The 20,007-nt window shown below is 30.0% G+C and overlaps 2 protein-coding genes across 5 annotated transcripts; both read left to right on the forward strand.

Annotated features, from left to right (window-relative positions):
* Positions 1–1,636: 1,636 nt before the first annotated feature.
* LOC106772150 (BEL1-like homeodomain protein 1) lies at positions 1,637–5,782 on the forward strand. Of its 4 annotated transcripts, XM_014658343.2 has the most exons (7): positions 1,637–1,774; positions 2,031–2,140; positions 2,552–2,648; positions 3,088–3,831; positions 4,023–4,396; positions 4,488–4,548; positions 4,653–5,782. In XM_014658343.2, the coding sequence occupies exons 4-7, from the start codon at positions 3,115–3,117 to the stop codon at positions 5,451–5,453; spliced, it is 1,953 nt and encodes a 650-aa protein (XP_014513829.1). In that variant the 5' UTR covers positions 1,637–1,774; positions 2,031–2,140; positions 2,552–2,648; positions 3,088–3,114; the 3' UTR covers positions 5,454–5,782. The 4 variants fall into 4 exon arrangements, with proteins under 4 accessions (XP_014513829.1, XP_014513830.1, XP_014513831.1 ...); XM_014658344.2 differs by lacking the exon at positions 1,637–1,774 and having other exon boundaries at positions 1,905–2,140; XM_014658345.2 differs by lacking the exons at positions 1,637–1,774; positions 2,031–2,140 and adding an exon at positions 2,166–2,459.
* Positions 5,783–13,253: 7,471 nt separating this feature from the next.
* On the forward strand, positions 13,254–15,067 carry LOC106771632 (E3 ubiquitin-protein ligase PUB24). The gene is made up of 2 exons (XM_014657625.2): positions 13,254–13,994; positions 14,159–15,067. The coding sequence occupies exons 1-2, from the start codon at positions 13,485–13,487 to the stop codon at positions 14,864–14,866; spliced, it is 1,218 nt and encodes a 405-aa protein (XP_014513111.1). The 5' UTR covers positions 13,254–13,484; the 3' UTR covers positions 14,867–15,067.
* The last annotated feature ends 4,940 nt before the right edge of the window (positions 15,068–20,007 follow it).

Genomic DNA, 20,007 nt, shown 5'->3' on the forward strand with positions numbered 1-20,007 from the left:
TCTTTAATACCCAGTTGAGTGAGAACAAAAAGTTGTAATACTAGGTTTTGTGAAAGAATCCAAGACAATGTGAAATAAGCAATGAGTAAATTAATACTAAATATATTGACATTGATCTCTACGAGAATGACAACTTGATTACAAACAAAAGGGCCATTCATAAAACCAACTCTGTATAGCATATTAATAGCACCTACCACTGCTTTTTCCTTTCTATATCATATGCTACATAATATAATAAACTTCATGAATGAGAGTGTCCCAAACTTGTAAAATTTTTAGTCTTATTAACATCACAGGCCTTTCATCTGTCACTGCTCATTAGCACAATAATAGTTACTGATGGAGATTGACAACTTTTCTGGGATGTGTCTTTGCTGCTGGATTTATTTATTTAATTAATATCTTCATTCTCTCTGTCTTTCTATGTAAATCATGGGATTACCTCACTCACACTTCAAAGGGTTATTAATTACTAATTATTTATCTTCAATTCTAGTCAATATAATCCAAGAGAAGAAGTGTACGGTTGAATTACTACTATCTGCTTATGTCATTTCATTTTTAAGTCTTTCAGAGTCATCAAAGATTATTGAGAAAAGGTATGACAGATTTTGAAATAAGGGGTTTTCTGCTTTTTTTTTTCTTCCTTTAGGAAATATAAAAATACATAAAAAAGAGTAAATTATTAAGTTTACATTACAATTATGCTGATAATGTAAAAGAAAGTTGAAAAAGACATATTCACTGATGAATTTGGACAGATTTGCATAGAAAATTAATGATTAATTTCCACGAATAACTCAAAATATTCCTAACAATTATATCAGCATTGAATAATATAAAAATATGACATTTTTTTACACCAGTTGTTCTCTTCAGACCTGTTGATGAGGCGTGATATAGGTCGTTTGATGCATGAAAAGCCAAAGTGGGACCAACCACTGATGGTCATGATTCTTACACACATCATGCATGCACTCAATTTGACCCCATTACTTTTCCAAACTCTGCTTTAGTTTTTCCTTTTTTTTTCTCCTTCTTCTATGATCTTCTTTCTGAATTTACAAATTCATGCAATAACATTGGTAAAAACTGAGTTTACCATTCATTTCAAGTGAATTTCCTTAGAATATTTCTGAAAATAAAAACCTTGGACAAATACATACATACATATATATATATATATATATATATATATATATATATATATATATATATATATATATATATGTTTTCAGCTTTTAAAGCATTAAAGTAGGTGTTATGGTGGTTGGTTTTGTGTTCCTTGGCAATTTAATTGCTTTATCTTCAAACTCAGTCATCCAACCACAAAAATTGCACACATAAGTTGAAAAGAAAAAAACATGGAAATTGTGAAAACGACAAGAAGATATTTAATGAGAAATAAGCAATTGGATCCATCCACCACCTTGTTGTCCATCATCATCTTCTTCTTCCTTTATTTTTTTTTTCTAATTATTATTTTATTATTACTAATAAACAATGAATGAATAATTAATTAAGCTTTGTAGAAGAAGACGTTTCCTCGTTTTTCAGCTGGTGGTGACTTTTTGCAAACCTTGTTTACATTATTCATTATATACAGATACTTTATTTCTTATCCCAACCCAAACAAGTTTCTTTCTCTCTGTTTCTCTCTCTCTCTCTATACCTTCAAAAGTTCCTTAGCTTCTCATCAAGGGCTGCATTAGGTGATTTGAAAAGAGAGGGTCAAATCAATAGAACTTCCCCTGTTTTGATCTGTTCGCAGGTACTTCTCCCGATAAAAGGCCACACAGAGATAAAGAGAAACTAACATGTTTCACTTCACTGTTTTCTTTAATAATGACAATAACCCTTGCTGCCCAGAATTAATTTCAATTTCAAAATTTAAAAAAGAATATATTTTTTTCAAGAAAAATGTGAATAAATGAGTGGATAATGAGATGAATAAAGATGGGTATCTTTTCCCTCAAGTCCTTTTAACCCCATCTCTCTTCTTTAACTCCTTTTTATTCCACTTTCAGCTGTGGTGGAAGTGCAGGTGATCTGAGTCTGACACAGAGCTTTACCTCTTGCAAGTGAAGGGACTCATAAATCCCAAACAAACATAGATCGGACACACATATTGTGACAAGTGGGTAACTTGATGCATATATATCTGCTAATGATGTTTTCTACTGTGTTTGCTTTGGTGGAGACTATGTTGCGTCTGTCCTCTGTCTCTCTTTCTCTCTCTGTTCATTATAATTGAAAATTCTTCTCTTTTTTTTTTTTTTTTCAGCAGTAGTAGAAGTAGTTCAGAGACGATCATGAACCACGTGCACACATAATCTCATTAATTTCTTTATACAAATAATCAAATCCATCCCTTACCCTTTTCTCTCTCTCACCAAATCTCTTCTAAGTTTTTTCACCACTTTCATTTTCAAGTTCTTCACCATGCCATAGAAAGAGTATGCACATGGCCAAAAACCAGTTTCATCAATGTCAAGTGTGTTAAGTTTTCTGCGTAATTCATCATTTCTCCATGTCTTCACTTTCTCAGGATCTTAGAAGGCTAAAAAGTTAGCTTCAGTTACCAATAATTGATTGATGGGTTGATCCAAAATTCACACTCCAAACCCGATTCACAACACTGAAAGGTACAGTTAACTCATGTCTTAGAATGTTAATTTTCGTATGTGGGGAAGAGTACTATAATACTATTACGAGGTTTTAAATTCTGGTCATCGTTGTCATGATTTTTGATGTTCTGAAAAATTACTGATAGAAATTGTTGATACAATTATGCTTATGGTTGTGCCATGAGTTAAATACTGTCAAAATCGCAATCAGACACTTTATTAATCAAAATCTTGGTTATTTTTGTTTCTTTCTGTGTTGTGATGCGTGCTTGTGGGATCGTTATCTTGGCTATTTTTTTTTTACTGTATTACGTTGTGTTGTGATGTGTTCTTATTATGGGATTATTATTATTATTACGGAGAGAAGTTTCTATCTTTATTTTTATTTTTCTTTTGGGATGTGATTGAAAAACATGAAAGTCCGACACTAACTAGGTTTTGTTTTCGGTTTTTCAAGTGACAAAGCAGAAGAAAGTTTTCTCCAATGGCGACATATTTTCAAAGTAACCCCAAAATTCAAGCAGGTGCTGACGGCCTTCAAACTCTCGTACTAATGAACCCTGACTATGTCCAATACTCCGACGCGCCGCCGCCATCCCTCGGCGGAAACCACTTGTTTCTCAACTCCGCCACCACCGTTGCCAACAACTCCTCCCTACTGAATCTCCCTCACGCGCCGTCCCCTCACACTCAGCAATTCGTCGGCGTGCCACTCTCGGCAGCAACGCAGGAGCCGCCGCCGTCCATGCCCCATGACGTTTCCGCCCTGCATGGCTTCCTGCCACGCATGCAGTACAACCTTTGGAACACAATTGACCCCAGCACAGCGGCGCGTGATGCCACACGCGCTTCCCAGGGACTGTCACTTAGCCTTCACGGTGAGGAGGTGCGCCCAAGGTCATCCTCCGCCTCTGGGGCCTCCAACGGCGGCGGTATGGCGGGGATTCAGAGTGTTCTCTTGAGTTCCAAGTTCTTGAGGGTCACGCAAGAACTTCTGGACGAGGTTGTGAATGTTAACAGCGGAATTAAGGTTGAACAAGGGAAGCTGAGCTTGGAGAAAACTAAGGCGGTTGGAGAACCATCAACCGCTGCTAGTGGTGACGGCGGAGAGGGATGTGGGAAACGTAGCTCTGAACTGTCTACTACAGAGAGACAAGAAATTCAGATGAAGAAAGCAAAGCTAATCAACATGCTTGACGAGGTAATCTCTTTTATTTCTTCTGTATTTGATCAATAAAACCACAAAATTTTGATGTCCTTTTGTTTCCAATTGAACTCATAATATTCCATTTTAGTCATTGAGATAATAATCTTTCTTCCAAGTAAAATTTCTTTGTTTTTTATGACATGGTTTGTAGCATTGTTTTGTTGATTTGATTTCTGGAATTGAAGGTGGAGCAAAGGTACAGGCAGTACCACAACCAGATGCAGATTGTGACATCCTCCTTTGAGCAAGTTGCAGGGATTGGTTCTGCGAGGACGTACACAGCACTTGCATTGCAAACAATTTCAAAGCAATTTCGATGTTTGAAGGATGCTATAACAGGTCAAATCAGAGCTGCAAATAAGAGTTTGGGAGAAGAGGATTGTTTTGGGGCTAAAGTTGAAGGTTCTAGGCTCAAATACGTGGACCATCATCTACGCCAACAGAGAGCTATTCAACAGTTGGGTATGATCCATCACAATGCTTGGAGACCCCAGAGAGGATTGCCAGAGAGATCGGTTTCTGTCTTACGTGCTTGGCTCTTTGAACACTTTCTCCACCCGTAAGAACTTTCAAAATTCAATCTTTCAAACTCTTTATTTCCACTTCCATGGTTCTTGCTCTTGAAACAAGTTGAGCTTATCTGGTTTCAGCTACCCCAAGGACTCCGACAAACACATGCTAGCAAAACAAACAGGGCTTACCAGGAGTCAGGTAACACCACTGCTACTTAACAACTGTTCAATTGTGTAAAAGAATGAATAAGATTCAATGATTGGAATGTGGGTTTTGTGTACTGAAAATTGGAAATGGAACAGGTTTCAAATTGGTTCATAAATGCTCGAGTTCGGCTTTGGAAGCCAATGGTGGAGGAAATGTACTTGGAGGAGATGAAAGAACAGGAACTAAATGGAAATGGGTCTGAGGAGAAATCAAGCAAGAGTGGTGAAGATCCCGCGATGAAACGAGAGAAACGTCCTACCTCTGAGATTGAATCAAAAGGTTCTGGTTCTAAAAAAGATGTTTCTAATTCAATAGTTTCAACTTCACCATCAACATCAGCACCTGTAGTGGGTAATGTGAAGAATCAATCAGGATTCAGTTTCATGGGGTCATCAGAGTTAGATGGAATCACACAAGGAAGCCCCAAGAAGGCAAGGAACCATGAAATCCTACTCTCTCCAAATCGTGCTTCTTCAATGAGCATGGATGTTAAAAGCAATGAAGGCAACAATGAGCAACAGCTTTCAATGGAGGAGAGACAGAGCAGAGATGGGTACTCTTTCATGGGGAGCCAAACAAACTTCACAAGTGGTTTTGGACAATACCCAATGGAGGAAATTGGTAGGTTTGATGCTGAACAATTCACACCAAGGTTTTCAGGTAATGGTGTTTCCCTCACTCTTGGTCTTCCTCACTGTGACACATTGTCAGGAACACATCAAACCTTTCTCCCAAACCAGAACATTCAACTAGGAAGAGGGTTGGACATTGGTCAACCGAATCAGTTTGGTGTCTTGAACAATTCCACTTCTCACTCTTCAGCAGCATTTGAGAGTATCAACATGCAGAACCCAAAGAGGTTTGCTGCACAATTGGTACTGGACTTTGTCGCATAAACAAGACATTCAAGGGGACAGATTATGGTTAGTGTAAAGAAAGAATGAATTTTACTCTAGTATAGCTGTATACCTTGCATAGAACCATTTGAGTTCTTAGATAGCTTGGTGATTTCAAAAATATATGGTTACTTGAGTTGTATATTAATTTTGTAATTTTTGAAAATGGGATAGATGGGTTGGTGTCATAAAATTTCAATTGGTAAAGATAGTATATCTTTGATTTGAGAGTATATGTCATGAATTACCTTTCTTTTTTTTAGAGTTTTATAACCTACTTTTCTTTGGGTGGATTACATAAATCAAAGAAAAAGGTACAAGTGGAGCAATATGGTAGATTGTTATGGATGAAAACTTATACTTACCCTTTTCTTTTATATATAAAAGTTTCCATTTATCATTTTCATAACTCTATTTATCTTTATATGAGATTATATGTATCATATTATTTCTATTATTAATTTTTCCAATTTGTTACTTTCATTTTTCTATTTTTCTCCTTTTTTATCATATTTTTATGTGGCATAAACTTAGACATAATATGATATATATTATATTTTTTATTTTGAAATTTCAAAGACAGTTTGTTGAGTATGAAGAATTCCGTAGTTGGATTAGTTATTTGAATCCTGATGTAACTTTTGTTCTAGAAATACTCTTAATATATTGAAAATATTTATGAGAGAGAAAAAAAAGAAACCATTTTGAAGGAAGAGTTGAAGAACACTTAAAATAGGATTTGTTTAACTTTTGATTTATGGACATCTTGCACAAGTGAGAATTATATAAGTTTGATTGTGCATTATATTGACTCAAATTAGAATTTGTGTGCAAAATTTTAACTTTTGCTATTTGCCTCCACCTCACTAGGTTTGAATTGTCTAATAAGATAATGGAATTTTTGCATAAGGGCATTGAAAAAAAAAAATATTTCTATTTCTTTGATTTATGATGGAGATTTCTTTCTTGTTTGGTGTTGTATTTTAGAAAATAATTGGCTATGCTTTAGATCAAACTAAAGAGATTACGTTATGGGATTTGAGAGTAGAATTATTAAATTTAAACAATGCATTCAAAAAGTAAGGGATATTGATGCATCAAGTGTTTTGTTTATAGATGTTTGTACAAGACGAAAACTCAAATTTTTTTTATGCTTTAAAGTGTCTTTAAATATCAACAAGTGTTTGCAAGTTTACATCTAATTAGTGACAATTACAAACATTGTTCATCTAAGAAGAAATGAAAAAAAAGCATAAAAGATAAGTGCTTTTGTATGACCATTTAACAAAATTACAAAATTTAATTTCTATCTCATCTTATCTACGTCTAACTTGTACTTTTCTCAAGTTTGGATAATCTAATGTATTTTAATGGATAATATACAAGATGAAGATGAAGTTACAATAGGTATGATTGGAAGGATGATGGTGAAATTTGACAAATATTGAGAAGAATATTGTGTTATTCTTAAATTTAGGACAATTTTGATCTATTAATGAAGTTGTAAACATTGAGGTTCTTTTATGAAAAGATTGATCTTTTCTTTTGGGAGATAAAATTAGAGAAGATAAAAGAAAAGTTGTACAAGCTTTTCTCTCAATATTCTAGAAATAATTCAAGTTTAGATGTTTTAAAGTGTAAGCATAGTGATCTATCTTCCTCTACTACATCCACCAAGCCAGGCCCTTTTGCTATAAGTTATTTACCAAATTATCAATGTTTACTTTGTTCTAATTTAATTTTTATTTTTTATATATAAAAATCTTTTTTTTTGGACTTATCATATAGGATATCAAAAAACGCAAACTTCAAGTTGATGTTAAAATGGGAAGGAATGAACTTGATATATATTTGGATAAGCCAACATTAGATGTTGACATTGAAGAATATATTTATGTTCTTCAATAATGGAAGATTAATTCTCAACATTTTCTATATTTGTCATGATGGTTAGTGATTTATTAAGTATCCCGATTATTATAGTTGTCTTTAAATCTACATTTAACAGGTTCAAAGACTCTTAATAAATTTAGAAGTCACCTTTTACAAGGAAATGTAGAAATAATTATTTGTACTTCTTGATAAAACACGATTTTTGTGATGATAAATTATCTAACTTAAATATCATTATTGTTTTTTTTTTATTTTCATAAACAATATTTAGAATATAACTTTTTCTTTTAATTTCATGTTGGAAGATGTAAAAAAAAAAATGGAATGGTGGAGGGGAGTTATTCTAAAGGTGCCTCTAATGATCTAGGAAAGGAAAGGGGCATGATGATGATGAATGACTTTACCTTAAAGGTCTTATTCATTTGGTAGATGATGTTTGAATTTGAGGAATTTGTGTTACATGGGTGTTAGTTTGTGTCAAAATGTACGTTTGATTAATTATGATAATTCAAAATATATGGAATATATAAGATCACATCTTCTTGAAAATTGTTGAATGGATAGAGGAGATTGTTTTATTTACCTTTATTTATTGAATATATTATGAAACTTATATTTAATTTACTTAGTTTAGTGAGGAATGATTTGCTTGTGCCCATGTCATTGAAAAAATTTAAATGAATTTGTTAATCATGATTACTAATGCTAACTATACTTTTCGATCCTTGGTCAATGGAAATATTATGCATAAATTAAAATAATAAATCTTCTTTCATATTTTGAATTGTATTTAAACTATTCGTCCACATACTCTTGTGAGTTAGTCATCCAATAATCACTTTTGATATTACTATTTAGTATTTTAGATGAAAATTTATGATATTTTTAATATATTGTTTAAACTTTTAATTTTTATTTAAGATAATATTCAAACTCATATGACACTTTATAATAGAAATTGAAAAGTTACAGATAAAATAAAACCCAACAAAATAATGAAAAATGAGATGCATACGAGTGTTAGGTTTAATAACCTTTCAGCGACCCAATAGAGGGCTGTTTCTTCCTGCACCCTTAAAATATCACCTCTGCACCTCCATATAAAAAATTTCATCATCATCTCTTTAAAATTATGTAATTTAGAATTCATTTCTATAAATAAAAGGTTATTTTAATTGTACAATCCGAAACTATTTTTTTTTTTTAAAAACTCAAGCACTGTATTTGTATGGGCTTCATGAAAAATAAAAAATCTGATAAACAAGTAAAATAAAAACAATACCCAAAACAAGTTAATTAAGTTCATACTAATTTAAATTATTATTATTAATTAGTTTATTTCAATACACCATAATAAGCTCTAATTTTATTAAGTAATCTTTTTTAGGTGAAGAAAAACCATTCTCAAATATTTGAATATTACTAAACTTGCTACAAAAAATTAAATAAATAAAATTCAGCCAAACGTTTTTTATTTTATTAGAAATAGTCCTTAATACTTTCAAGTAGAAATAATAAAAATGATAAGAAAAATAGAAATAATTATTGCAGTTTTGATTGTTGAATTGAAAGGGGGAAATTGCAGTGTTAAGTAGTATGAAAAAGATAAGAATGTGCTGAGTTTTGAAGGAAGAAGAAGAAGAAGAAAGTGGACTTGGATTTGGAGTGAATAATGCGATGAGTCAGTCATTTGTTCAAACACCTTGCCGGCTTCAATCAAATAACTAATCCTTTCGCCACGCCATTTCTACTTTCTTATTAGTCAACTCTCTCAACCCTCTTACTATTCATTATTATCATACTATTCCTAATTCCATCTTATATTTAAATATATATATTTTAACTTTTTAGTAGAGGATTTCACTTCTCTCATGTGAATCTATCCAGGAAGATTTTCTTAAAAATGGTCATTAGTGTTGAATTGATTATTAAATATTCTAAAACAAGTATTAATGATTTTTTTACGAAAAAAGAAGAAGAAGTGTACTAATTATTTAATTAATTTCAAATAAAAGATTAAGATTAATATTAATTCATTCTAAATAGTTTTTTTAGAGAAAGTGAACTGAATTATAATTTTATTATTATTATTTTTGTGTAATTTATATTGTATTTGTACGGAATGATCGTCTAGTCAGTCATAAATCGAGTGATCAATAAATCTTAATCTATTGCGGGATGTCTGGTTTGTTGAACGGTCGAACTACAAATAGGACTAACACAAGGAGTAACCATGTTAATCATAATCCCGATCGATTAATATCAAATTAAGTCGTAATTAGACTAACGTTAATCAGAAGTCTATTGTGAAAGCTATAAAACCAATGATGAATCTATCTTGAAAAAACAGTGAAATTAGCTTGTTTCATTATAATTGTTTTTAAGTTTCCTATTTGTTCTTCAATTAAACTCAAACATTCTTCACAAATTAATTTCTATTACATAACTTTTCACTTTTACTTTTTAAGTATTGCATAACATTTATTAATCTTTGAGAGCTTTTATAAGTATTAAATATTGAAAAAAAAATTGTATTTGTTGAAAAACGACCGATAATTACTTTAATTTTATCTATTTTTTTATTATTAAATTGATAATATTAAAATTATCTTGTAAAATAGTATTAATTTAATAGTTTAAACCACAATGTATCAAAGATAACATCTTATATACTTAATCATACCAAACAAAAAAAGAGAAAGAATCACCTAAGCTTAGACTTTGAAGATTGTTCCTATAAGAAAACTTAATCTCAACCAATAAACCGAAAGAGTGTTACTTGAATTAATGTTGGGAGAAAGACTAAATTTTGAACAAAGTTTGTATGACTACTGGAAGAGACCAAAATCCCATTGAAAAACACGCAAACTTTTTCAAATCTCGTGACGGCAACAAATTGTATTATAGCTATTATTCGGTAAATTACTGCTGGAAAATTCTTGGAGCAACTTATTAATTTTATTTCCCCAGTTAAACCCTAATACTATTCATGAGTTACTCATTAAGTGACACATTTTTAAATATTTTTATTCTATTTAATTATTATTACTTTCAAATTTTAATACCACAATAGCTATATTCCCGTACGTGTTATTTATATTTTGATAATTTATTTAATTGTAAAATAAATTATCCTATAAGTATTTCATTAAATTAAAAATATTGTATTAAAACAATATTACAATTTGACCCTACTATTTCATCTTAAGACATTATAATAGTATAATATTACAATATTATATAAAATATCCCTATTATTATTATTATTATTATTATTATTATTATTATTATTATTATTATTATTATTATTAAAACAATTTGACCAAGGATTTCAATTTTTGAAAGTTTACTTTTTCTATGTAAATACTTTTAAAAGGTATTTAATAAGTGAACCTTAACATAAATCAAATATGAAAAGCAGAAACAAAAACAAAATATGAGCTACAATATATTTCTGTATTAGTGGAAATAAGAGAGAAACACAACTATGTGGAAATAACCTTCTTGTTAAAACTATGTAAATATTATCATCACTGACACATCCAGAAATATTATATATATGTTATGCAAAACAATCCATAGTAACAGAAGTTTGTGAGGACGATATTTACATTATAAATAATTTTATATATCATAAGAGTGATTTTTAATTATATCTAACATTTTATTAAAAAAATAATTATTTTGTGGAGGCAACTGTTCCATTATCACATAAGGAAGAATCCTTTGTTCTTTTTGTGCCTATCAAAACTAGAAAAAAGAATCAGGTAGAAGAAGATGCAGTGTTTCATTCGCCACTATACTTTATTAATTATGTTTTTATAAAGTAACTTACAATTAAATATGTTAATGAAAAAATAATGACTAAATTTTTCATATAACGAAATTCAACCATATGTAAAGGAAATCTAAATCAATAAAAAGATAGTTTAATTTATTTTTTTGATTTGAGGTAAAATTGCATTTGTAATGGTAACTTCGTGCACAAAGTAAAAGTCGAACTCTGAACATTGCTAAAAAATCTAAATGAAGCTTTTGCTATCAAGTTTTGATTAACAAAACAAAGAAAGAGAAATTTTAACACAACTTTTTTCACAATATTTTGATATATATACGTATTACTTTTTTACTGATTTATTATTATATTAATATATTTTAAATTTAATAAAAAAATAATAAATATTATATCAAAATATGGTAAAAAAAAAATTGTATTATTGTAAAAAAAGAACATATAATGAGAAAGTAGGGTTACCTAAACGTGGAATACGGAGGTCAACGCGAAAACGACAGGAGGGTGATGAATAATAAAGTAGTATGTTTTTACGTGTTTGTATGTAGTTAATGCAAACTCCAAACGTTTACTTTGAGTCGTCTCAATGACTGCAAAAGAGAAAAGATGATTCCTATCGTATTTATTACTTAGCTACCTACCTACGACCTCACATAAAACCCTTTTCACCTTATTTACTATACTTTTATTATTAATTCAATTTAGATATTTTTAATCAACTTATGTTAATTTATTTTTTTAATTTTTTTTATTTTTTAATTAAGTATCTGTCATTTAATTTGTTTATCAATGGAATCTTATGAGTATACTTTGTTTACTTATTTTACATGTTAAGAAATCAACGAAAATACAATAAGTATAAAAAGTTAAGTGTTATTTTTATTGAAAATATGTTGCATGATAAGATAACAATGGTTTTACCAATGGTAATGACGAGAATAATTTCTTAAGTGATATATCAAAATTATTTGAAAAACGTTGATGAATTTCTTATCTAATAAGTAATAAACACAATTTTTATCTAACTTAATAATATTTTCACACTACACTTGTTTCGTGTACGTTAGCTAGGTGGGAAAGCTAGGTTGAAAAATGTGTGCACTTTTGCTTTGTCTTTTTGAAGATTCGTTCACAACAGTTCATTTTCATGAGTATTTTATTCCCATAGAAACAAGTTTATATGTATATCATAAGATATATTTGCTTACTGAACAACACTTTCGTGGATAAAAAACAAAACAACAAATCAACCCAGAAAATCAGGAAATCGGAACCACGAAATCAACAAAACTTTATAAGAAATGGAAAAAATGATGGAGATTAAGTTGAATTAATATTTTAATTTGAAACAAAAAAAGTTGTAAAAGTATAAAGTATTTAAACTAAGATAAATCATTAAAAAGAGTTTATTAAATATGACATGATATGGTCGGAATTATTTAAATTATTAATTAGTGTAAGATAAAATAAGTAATATATACTAATATTGATACTATTTTTATATAGTAAGATAATTTAAAAGAGAAGAAATGATCTGAACTGGACAACATTAAAAGTAATTTTAAAAGTATCATCACACCTATAACAGTATATGATATGAAAGGAACATATGTCAATTAATTTTATTAGGTTAAAGAGAAGAATAGCAGCGAAATAAAAAAGAAAGTATTACTGACAGTTGTTTCAACTTGGCCATGTGATGGCTCAGATTCAGATGTAGTAGTATGAATAAGAATCCCACTGTTATGGCAAATGATTGACTTCCATACCCAACATGGTTATCAACTATTTGATTCCTTCATAAGCAAACATGAGTCTAAATTCTACTTTAAATAGAAATGATAAATTAGATAATATGTAAAAATAAATATTTAACCTATTATCTTATGATTTTAAATAAAAAGTAATGTAAATTTTTTTAAGATTAAATCATATTGTATCTCTACAGTTATTCTCCTCTTCAAAAGGACTTAGCTTAACAAAATAATAATAATAATAATAATTGAAGTATAGATTAGACATAACATGCTCAAATTAAAGTAAATAATAATAATAATAATGTCTTACATTTCAAGACTACACAGACACAACTAATTCCCCTTGCTTTAATTAATTATGGCAACTTTTTCTTCCTTTGACCACCGAAACTCTAAGAATGAAGAAATCAAAACTTTGCCATAAATATATTTATATGTCGCATATGGACCCTTGACTTAAGACTAGTACAACAAGCTCTATCTTCAACACATATAAAACTAAGACGATTTCTCTTACCGTTTGGCACCTCCTCTTTCTGCTTTTCCTTTCACACATTCTCTTTTTTCTTCCGTTTTTCTGTTGTTGGCATGGAGGAAATTGAAGTGCCTCAATACTTCATCTGCCCCATATCCCTCCAAATCATGAGGGACCCCGTTACGGCCATTACGGGCATAACTTACGACCGAGAAAGCATTGAACAATGGCTATTCAATAACAACAACACCACCTGCCCCGTTTCCAAACAACTCCTCCCTAGAGATTCTGATCTAACCCCTAACCATACCCTTCGACGCTTGATCCAAGCCTGGTGCACCCAAAACGCTTCACTTGGCATTCTTCGCATTCCAACTCCTAAACCTCCTCTCGACACACTTCAAGTCCTTAAACTCCTCAAACATCTCCATCATCACAAAACCTTCGTCCAGTTGGAACTCCTTGCCCTCGAGAACCACAGAAACAAAAAGTGCTTGCTTGAAGCAGAGGTCCCAAGGGCCATGATCATCTTCATCATCAATTGTTATACAATAAATCAAATCCAAAAGGGTCTCCAAGAAGCTCTTAGCATATTGCAGTTCGTCAAGATCCCCAAGAAGGATGTGAGTCTCACTAATATTTTATTCTTTCTAATATTCAATATTGTGGAGAAGGAGACAATGATTTATATTTTTTAATTGGATAAAACTTATAGTAGTCTCGAGCCGCTTTTGAAAACCTTACCAAAAATTACATGTTTTTCTTACGATTCTAGCTTTTCTTGTAGTGGCCGCTGCTCGTGAAGGACCACGACCAGATAATGGATTCTCTAACATGGATTCTGTGTCGTGAGGGAATGGAGAACTCCGTTGCAGTGAAATCCCATGCGCTGCTGCTGCTGAAGAAGATCATCAACAAGGGCAACACGTGTCACGTTCTGGAGAGACTGAAACCCGAATTCTTCGAAACAATGGTGAGGATTCTGAGACACGGAGTGACCCAACAAGGAATGAGTGCGGCACTTCACGTTCTGCTAAGCGCTTCTTCTTCGACGCGGAACAGGATCATGATGGTGGAAGCAGGTGTGGTTCACGAAGTGGTGGAGATCGAACTGGGGGCGCCGGAGAAGAGAGTGACGGAACTGACGCTGGCTATATTGTTCCACTTGTGTTGTTGCGCCAATGGGAGAGCCAAGTTTTTGAGCCACGAAGGGGCCATCGCGGTGGTGACGGAGAGGATTCTGAAGGTGTCTGCGGCGGTGGACGATAGGGCGGTGTTTGTATTGGCGATGGTGGCTAAGTTTTCGGGGACGAAGGTGGTTTTGCAGGAGATGTTGAAGGTGGGAAGCATGGCGAAGCTTTGCATGGTGCTTCAGGCTGATAGGGCAAAGTATTTGAAGGACAAAGCCATGGAAATTCTGAAGGAACATTCGGAGGTTTGGAGCGACTCGCCTTGCTTTCCTCGTTCGTCGTTTTGTGCCTACGTTCCCTACTGAATCTAAACACCATTTGTGACATCTTCGAAACTCGGAGGTTCCTGTCACTATGTAAACCATGTTTTTGTTCTTCTATACACTTCGAAGAAGCACGTAACCTTCAAAATAAATTTGAGTGTTTAATATGTATGTTAGGAGGAACTTTTCTCGAAGAATTTTTTGGAATAGAAAATAAATTAAGTTAATGTTTAATAGGATAAAATTTGTTTATAAATTAATTTGTACATCAAATAATTATAATTTATTGAAAAATTAATCAATTTTCTTTTCATTTGTATGACAATATATTTCTCTTTTTCTCTTTTGTATGACATTATGTTATATATCATACGTTTATTTTAATTTTTCTCTCTTTCTTGCTGAGTGTCAAATAGAAATTTTTCATAACTAGAAATAATTTATTCTTTCATTATATTGTCATATTATTATGTGATAGTTTGTTTTTCTTAATTATATTTTATATTTACTCTATCGAATTCTAATTCATACAAATTAAATCATTATCATGTCCTAGATAACAAGTCACCTGAAGTTTGTTTGAAAGACGTCTAAATTGATAGTTATATGTAACAATCTACGTATTAAAATATATTTTTATAAAACTTGTATAAATATGTATAAGGGTGGTCTTTAATGTATAATAAAAATTATAATAAATACTTATTTTTGGAGTGATTCACTCAAATTGAATTATATTCACTTATTTATTAATAAACTTTTAAATGATTTCACTATAATCAAATTATTACACACAAGTATTATTGTCATCGACATGCTCACTATATTTGTATCCAAAATTATTTGTATCCCTTTTATATTCTTCTAAGACATATCAAAAACACATTTTATAATTAAAATTACTTTTACTTTCAAGAGTATTATCTAACTATATATCAAATGCTCAAAATATAGGAAATAAATATCTACAAGAGGATATGAAATTTAAGATCTCATTTAGTAAAATAATTTCAAAATAATAAAAAAGGATTTATAAATAAAGTTTACTCTCAATTATTATCTTTTATTATATATATATATATATATATATATTTTGTTTCAGGTGTAGGATCAAAAATCTCTACAAAACACTCATTCACACGTTTCTCTAAGTCAGGCATACTTAGTCGGATTCTTTACATGTTCTCAATATCTGGACTCCAAACCCTATAAACAAATACATGTTAAAGACACTCTAATACTCAAGTTAATAACTTAACCAATCAGAAGTTACAATAAAATCTTAAGTTCACAATAAATACAGATTCTTACATATATTTATAATTTTGAGATAGACTTATTATTAGTAAAGTCAGAATCATGACCCAACACCTAATAAGAAAGACTTATAAGTAAACTTAATTAGAAATTGTCCTTAAGATTATTTAAGACTATAAACCATTTATTTCTCATGCTCGACTGTCCACAAACATATAGACTGTACAGGTATAATATATATATATATATATATATATATATATATATATATATATATATATATATATATATGTATGTATGTATGTATGTATGTATGTATGTACGTGTGGTTCATTAGATGTGTACAAATTAAAAGATTCTTCTTAATAGGCCTTTCTTATATGAATGTTGGTATTTGGTGTGGTTATCTTCCGTTGAATATATAAGAACTTATTAGTTGACACTTTAGTAGACACATAACTTTTTATGCTTGGTGCAACTTTTCTTCTGAAAATATTTCTAGTGCTAACTTTACCGTATTCAGCACAAATATGCAAGTTCTCATGAGTGTTGGGTGTAGTTTTTGGGTTAACTTTGCAAGTTGTAAATGGTCTGATAACTTAAAAATACTAAAGTGTCTTTTTGTGTACGATCTTGCTTTATGTTTTTTACCTTATGTATTTTGTGTTTCTATATATAGGTATACATTTTTTTTTTCTCACTATATAGAGTATACTAAAAGTAGAGCCGTCAAAATGGGTCACAACCCGCGAGCCAACCCGGCCCGTCACGGGTTCGGGTCGGGTTGAGTTTGAAAAATACAACCCATTTATGTGCGGGTCAGATTTCAACCCNNCTCATTTAGACCCGGCTCATGCGGGTTGAACCCGTAGTGAGCCGGGTTGGCCCTCCAACCCACCTACCTAATTTTATTTTTTTAATTTATTATTTTATTTATGAAACCCTAAAAAATAAAATACTATCTTCACTCATTATCTATACCAAAAAAGTAACTTCTGCTCTCACAAATCACTCTCACGGTACTTCTCTCATCTGACGGTGCTTTCACCCTCACTTCACTGAAAGGAGCAGGTAAAACACACTTCATTTTTTTTTTCTCTTTTCTCCACATTTTTGTTTTCTCACTTCTCTTTTTTTTTTTTCAAAAACTCTATAATGATAAAAATAGGGATTTGCGAATTTGTTTTTTGTTTCGGGGATTTGAATACATGAATTGATTTTTTTCATGTTCTGACATGCTTGTATCAGATTTTGTTCATTTTATTTAAACAATTTGAGTATACATTATTTGAACAGACTCTTTTTGATATCTTTGAATTTGAGAATTTATGTTACTGATTAACCTATTAATTTTTTGTTGATGTTATTGAGTACTGATTCTCTTTTTTTTTTACTAATATTTTTTTATTGATTGTCGGAATTGGTCTTTAACATAATTTTTTAGGAATGAAATTTGTTTAAATTTAAATTATAGAAAGTTTGTCTTTTTTTTATTTAAAAAAATATAATTAAATGGGCTAGTGAGCCAACCCGTTTACCCACCAACCCGTGGTGGGTCGGGCCGGATTCAAGTTTTTCTGGCTCGCTAATAAATGAACCGGGTTGAGTTGGCTCACTAAGTGACCAACCCGTAGTGGGCCGGGCCGGGTTATCCGTTTTGACAGCTCTAACTAAAAGTTTAACTATTCTCGTATATAGGTATGTATTTTTTCTTTCTCTTATGATAAATGCTTAAATGAAAACATTATTGGTCCTTCAAAACTAAATGTTATTTATTATGATTAAAACTTTTGAAATGATAATTTCTTTTTAAGATTGTTTTTCCTTATCAGAAAAAAAATTAATGTGTAAACAACTGAGACTAGATTGTCACATGTATATATTGTAAATGTTATTGATATTTTTTCTTATTTTTTTGTCAGTAAATATGAATCACTGTGGAAGGATTAATTTGTGAATAGAATATAGAAACAAAATCAGAAATGAGAAATGCAGACGTTAGGATAAAAAGAAAGTTAAAAAAAACAAAATAAGAAAAGAGTGACAGCAACTAAAGCAGCTTCCCAGTATGAAATGTTGAAAATAAGCAAACGAGACCTAATAACTCTGGGACCAGTGTTGTCAACTATGCATTATTTTTTAGAATATAAGAAAATATTAAAAGTTATTTTCATGCACAGTATGTAAAGTGCATGCATTAATTAAATCATTGCTGCCCTAATATTTATAGGTAATGTTTTTCTTATATATCAGTCAAATTTTTTTCACTTTTTATTTCTACAAAAATAAGACTTTCAGTGGTGTTAAAGAATATGTTATTATAATTCAGTGGGGTTAACAAATAAATTCTATCGAAATTATTTATAATTGTATTGGTAATATGGGGAACACAATTTCTTTAATTTATTTAATTAGATAATTCTATCTTTTAAAAATTAAATTAATTTTATTATTTGATAAAATAGTAATCATACAATATTTTTACCTAAAAATAATCTCATAACCTCTCAATTTAAAAATATCTAAATAACTTTTTAACCTTTATATTCATTTTTCTTTATGTTTTTAAATTATATTATTATAAAAGTATAGAATTCTTAAACAACTATTTTCAAAATTACTCTTAAATATATATTTTTTTTATTCTTATATAAGATATATAATCGCTAATATTTCTGAATTTAACTTTTTTATTTTAAGTTTATGTTTGTTAACTTTAGTATATTTTTATTCAATTTTATTTTCTAGTATGCGATATATATTCAATCAATAGAAAAGAAACTTTGAAATATATTTTAAAAATTTATTTTATAATATTTAAAACAATTGGAATTATTTTAAATTTTTTTTAAAGATATGAATACATATGTGATAGTGCTTATATTTTGTGTTTGTGTAGTTTGTACAAGGAAATTAAAAGAAACGGAAATAAAATCGGCTGGTCAACTGTATGTGGTCAATGATTTTAATTGGTCAAAGTTCAATAATTAATTGATGTCATGTACATCTGTTACTAATTATTAACTATATTTTTTTTAAATAAATAATAACCTTTTATAAACCATATTTAAAAAAAAGGAACAACAAAAGAAAATAGGTACTACTTAAAGAATTCAGAGTTAATTGTATTATTTTAGTATATATAATTTTAATTGTCAGGTTAATTATTTAAGATTTTACATAATACTAAGATGTATGTTTGGTTATCATAATTTTGATTACCATTTAAATTTTACTAAATAATTTTTTTTACAATTATTAAAACCTTGATTTTTTCTTTAAGCGTTTGATAAATCGTTGTAATATTTTATAACATAATTTTTATATCTTAGTTATATATCTCGTGATTTTTCATTACATTAATAACAGAGATAGTACTTTATTTTATTTTTCCATTAGAGAATCATAAACAATCGTATTAGCAAAGTAAAATTTTCGAAGTCTCGTGAATAACGGTTTGCACAGACTAAAAATATGAAAAAGCCCATTTCAATTTTATGGGCCCATCTGTATTTTGAGCCATCTTGATCCTGTTAGAAATTGGGGTGTTGTTTCCTACATCTCCCCAAGTGGGACCTATACCTCCTCATTAATTTAATTTATTTCAAAAATATTCTACACCTCCTCACTATTTTCTTTTATTCCAAAAATACCCTACACCTCCCCACTATCCTTAATCATCTTTTTCTTTCTCTCTCTACATTAATAAAGCATTTACATGCCTCATTAATAGAGTATTTACATGACTTAAATTTGAATATATTTTCTTAAATAATTTTGATTCAATCTTATTTTCGTTGTTGAATATATTTTTTTCTTTTCAAATTACTTAATAAATGGTAAAATTTTGTTCTAAATGTCTAGAAAAATGTTTATATACATGTATCTTTTTTTTTACATATAATATCTATAATTTTTAACATTAT

This window comes from Vigna radiata, chromosome 8 (genome assembly GCF_000741045.1).
Source record: "Vigna radiata var. radiata cultivar VC1973A chromosome 8, Vradiata_ver6, whole genome shotgun sequence".
Classification (NCBI taxonomy): Eukaryota; Viridiplantae; Streptophyta; class Magnoliopsida; order Fabales; family Fabaceae; genus Vigna; species Vigna radiata.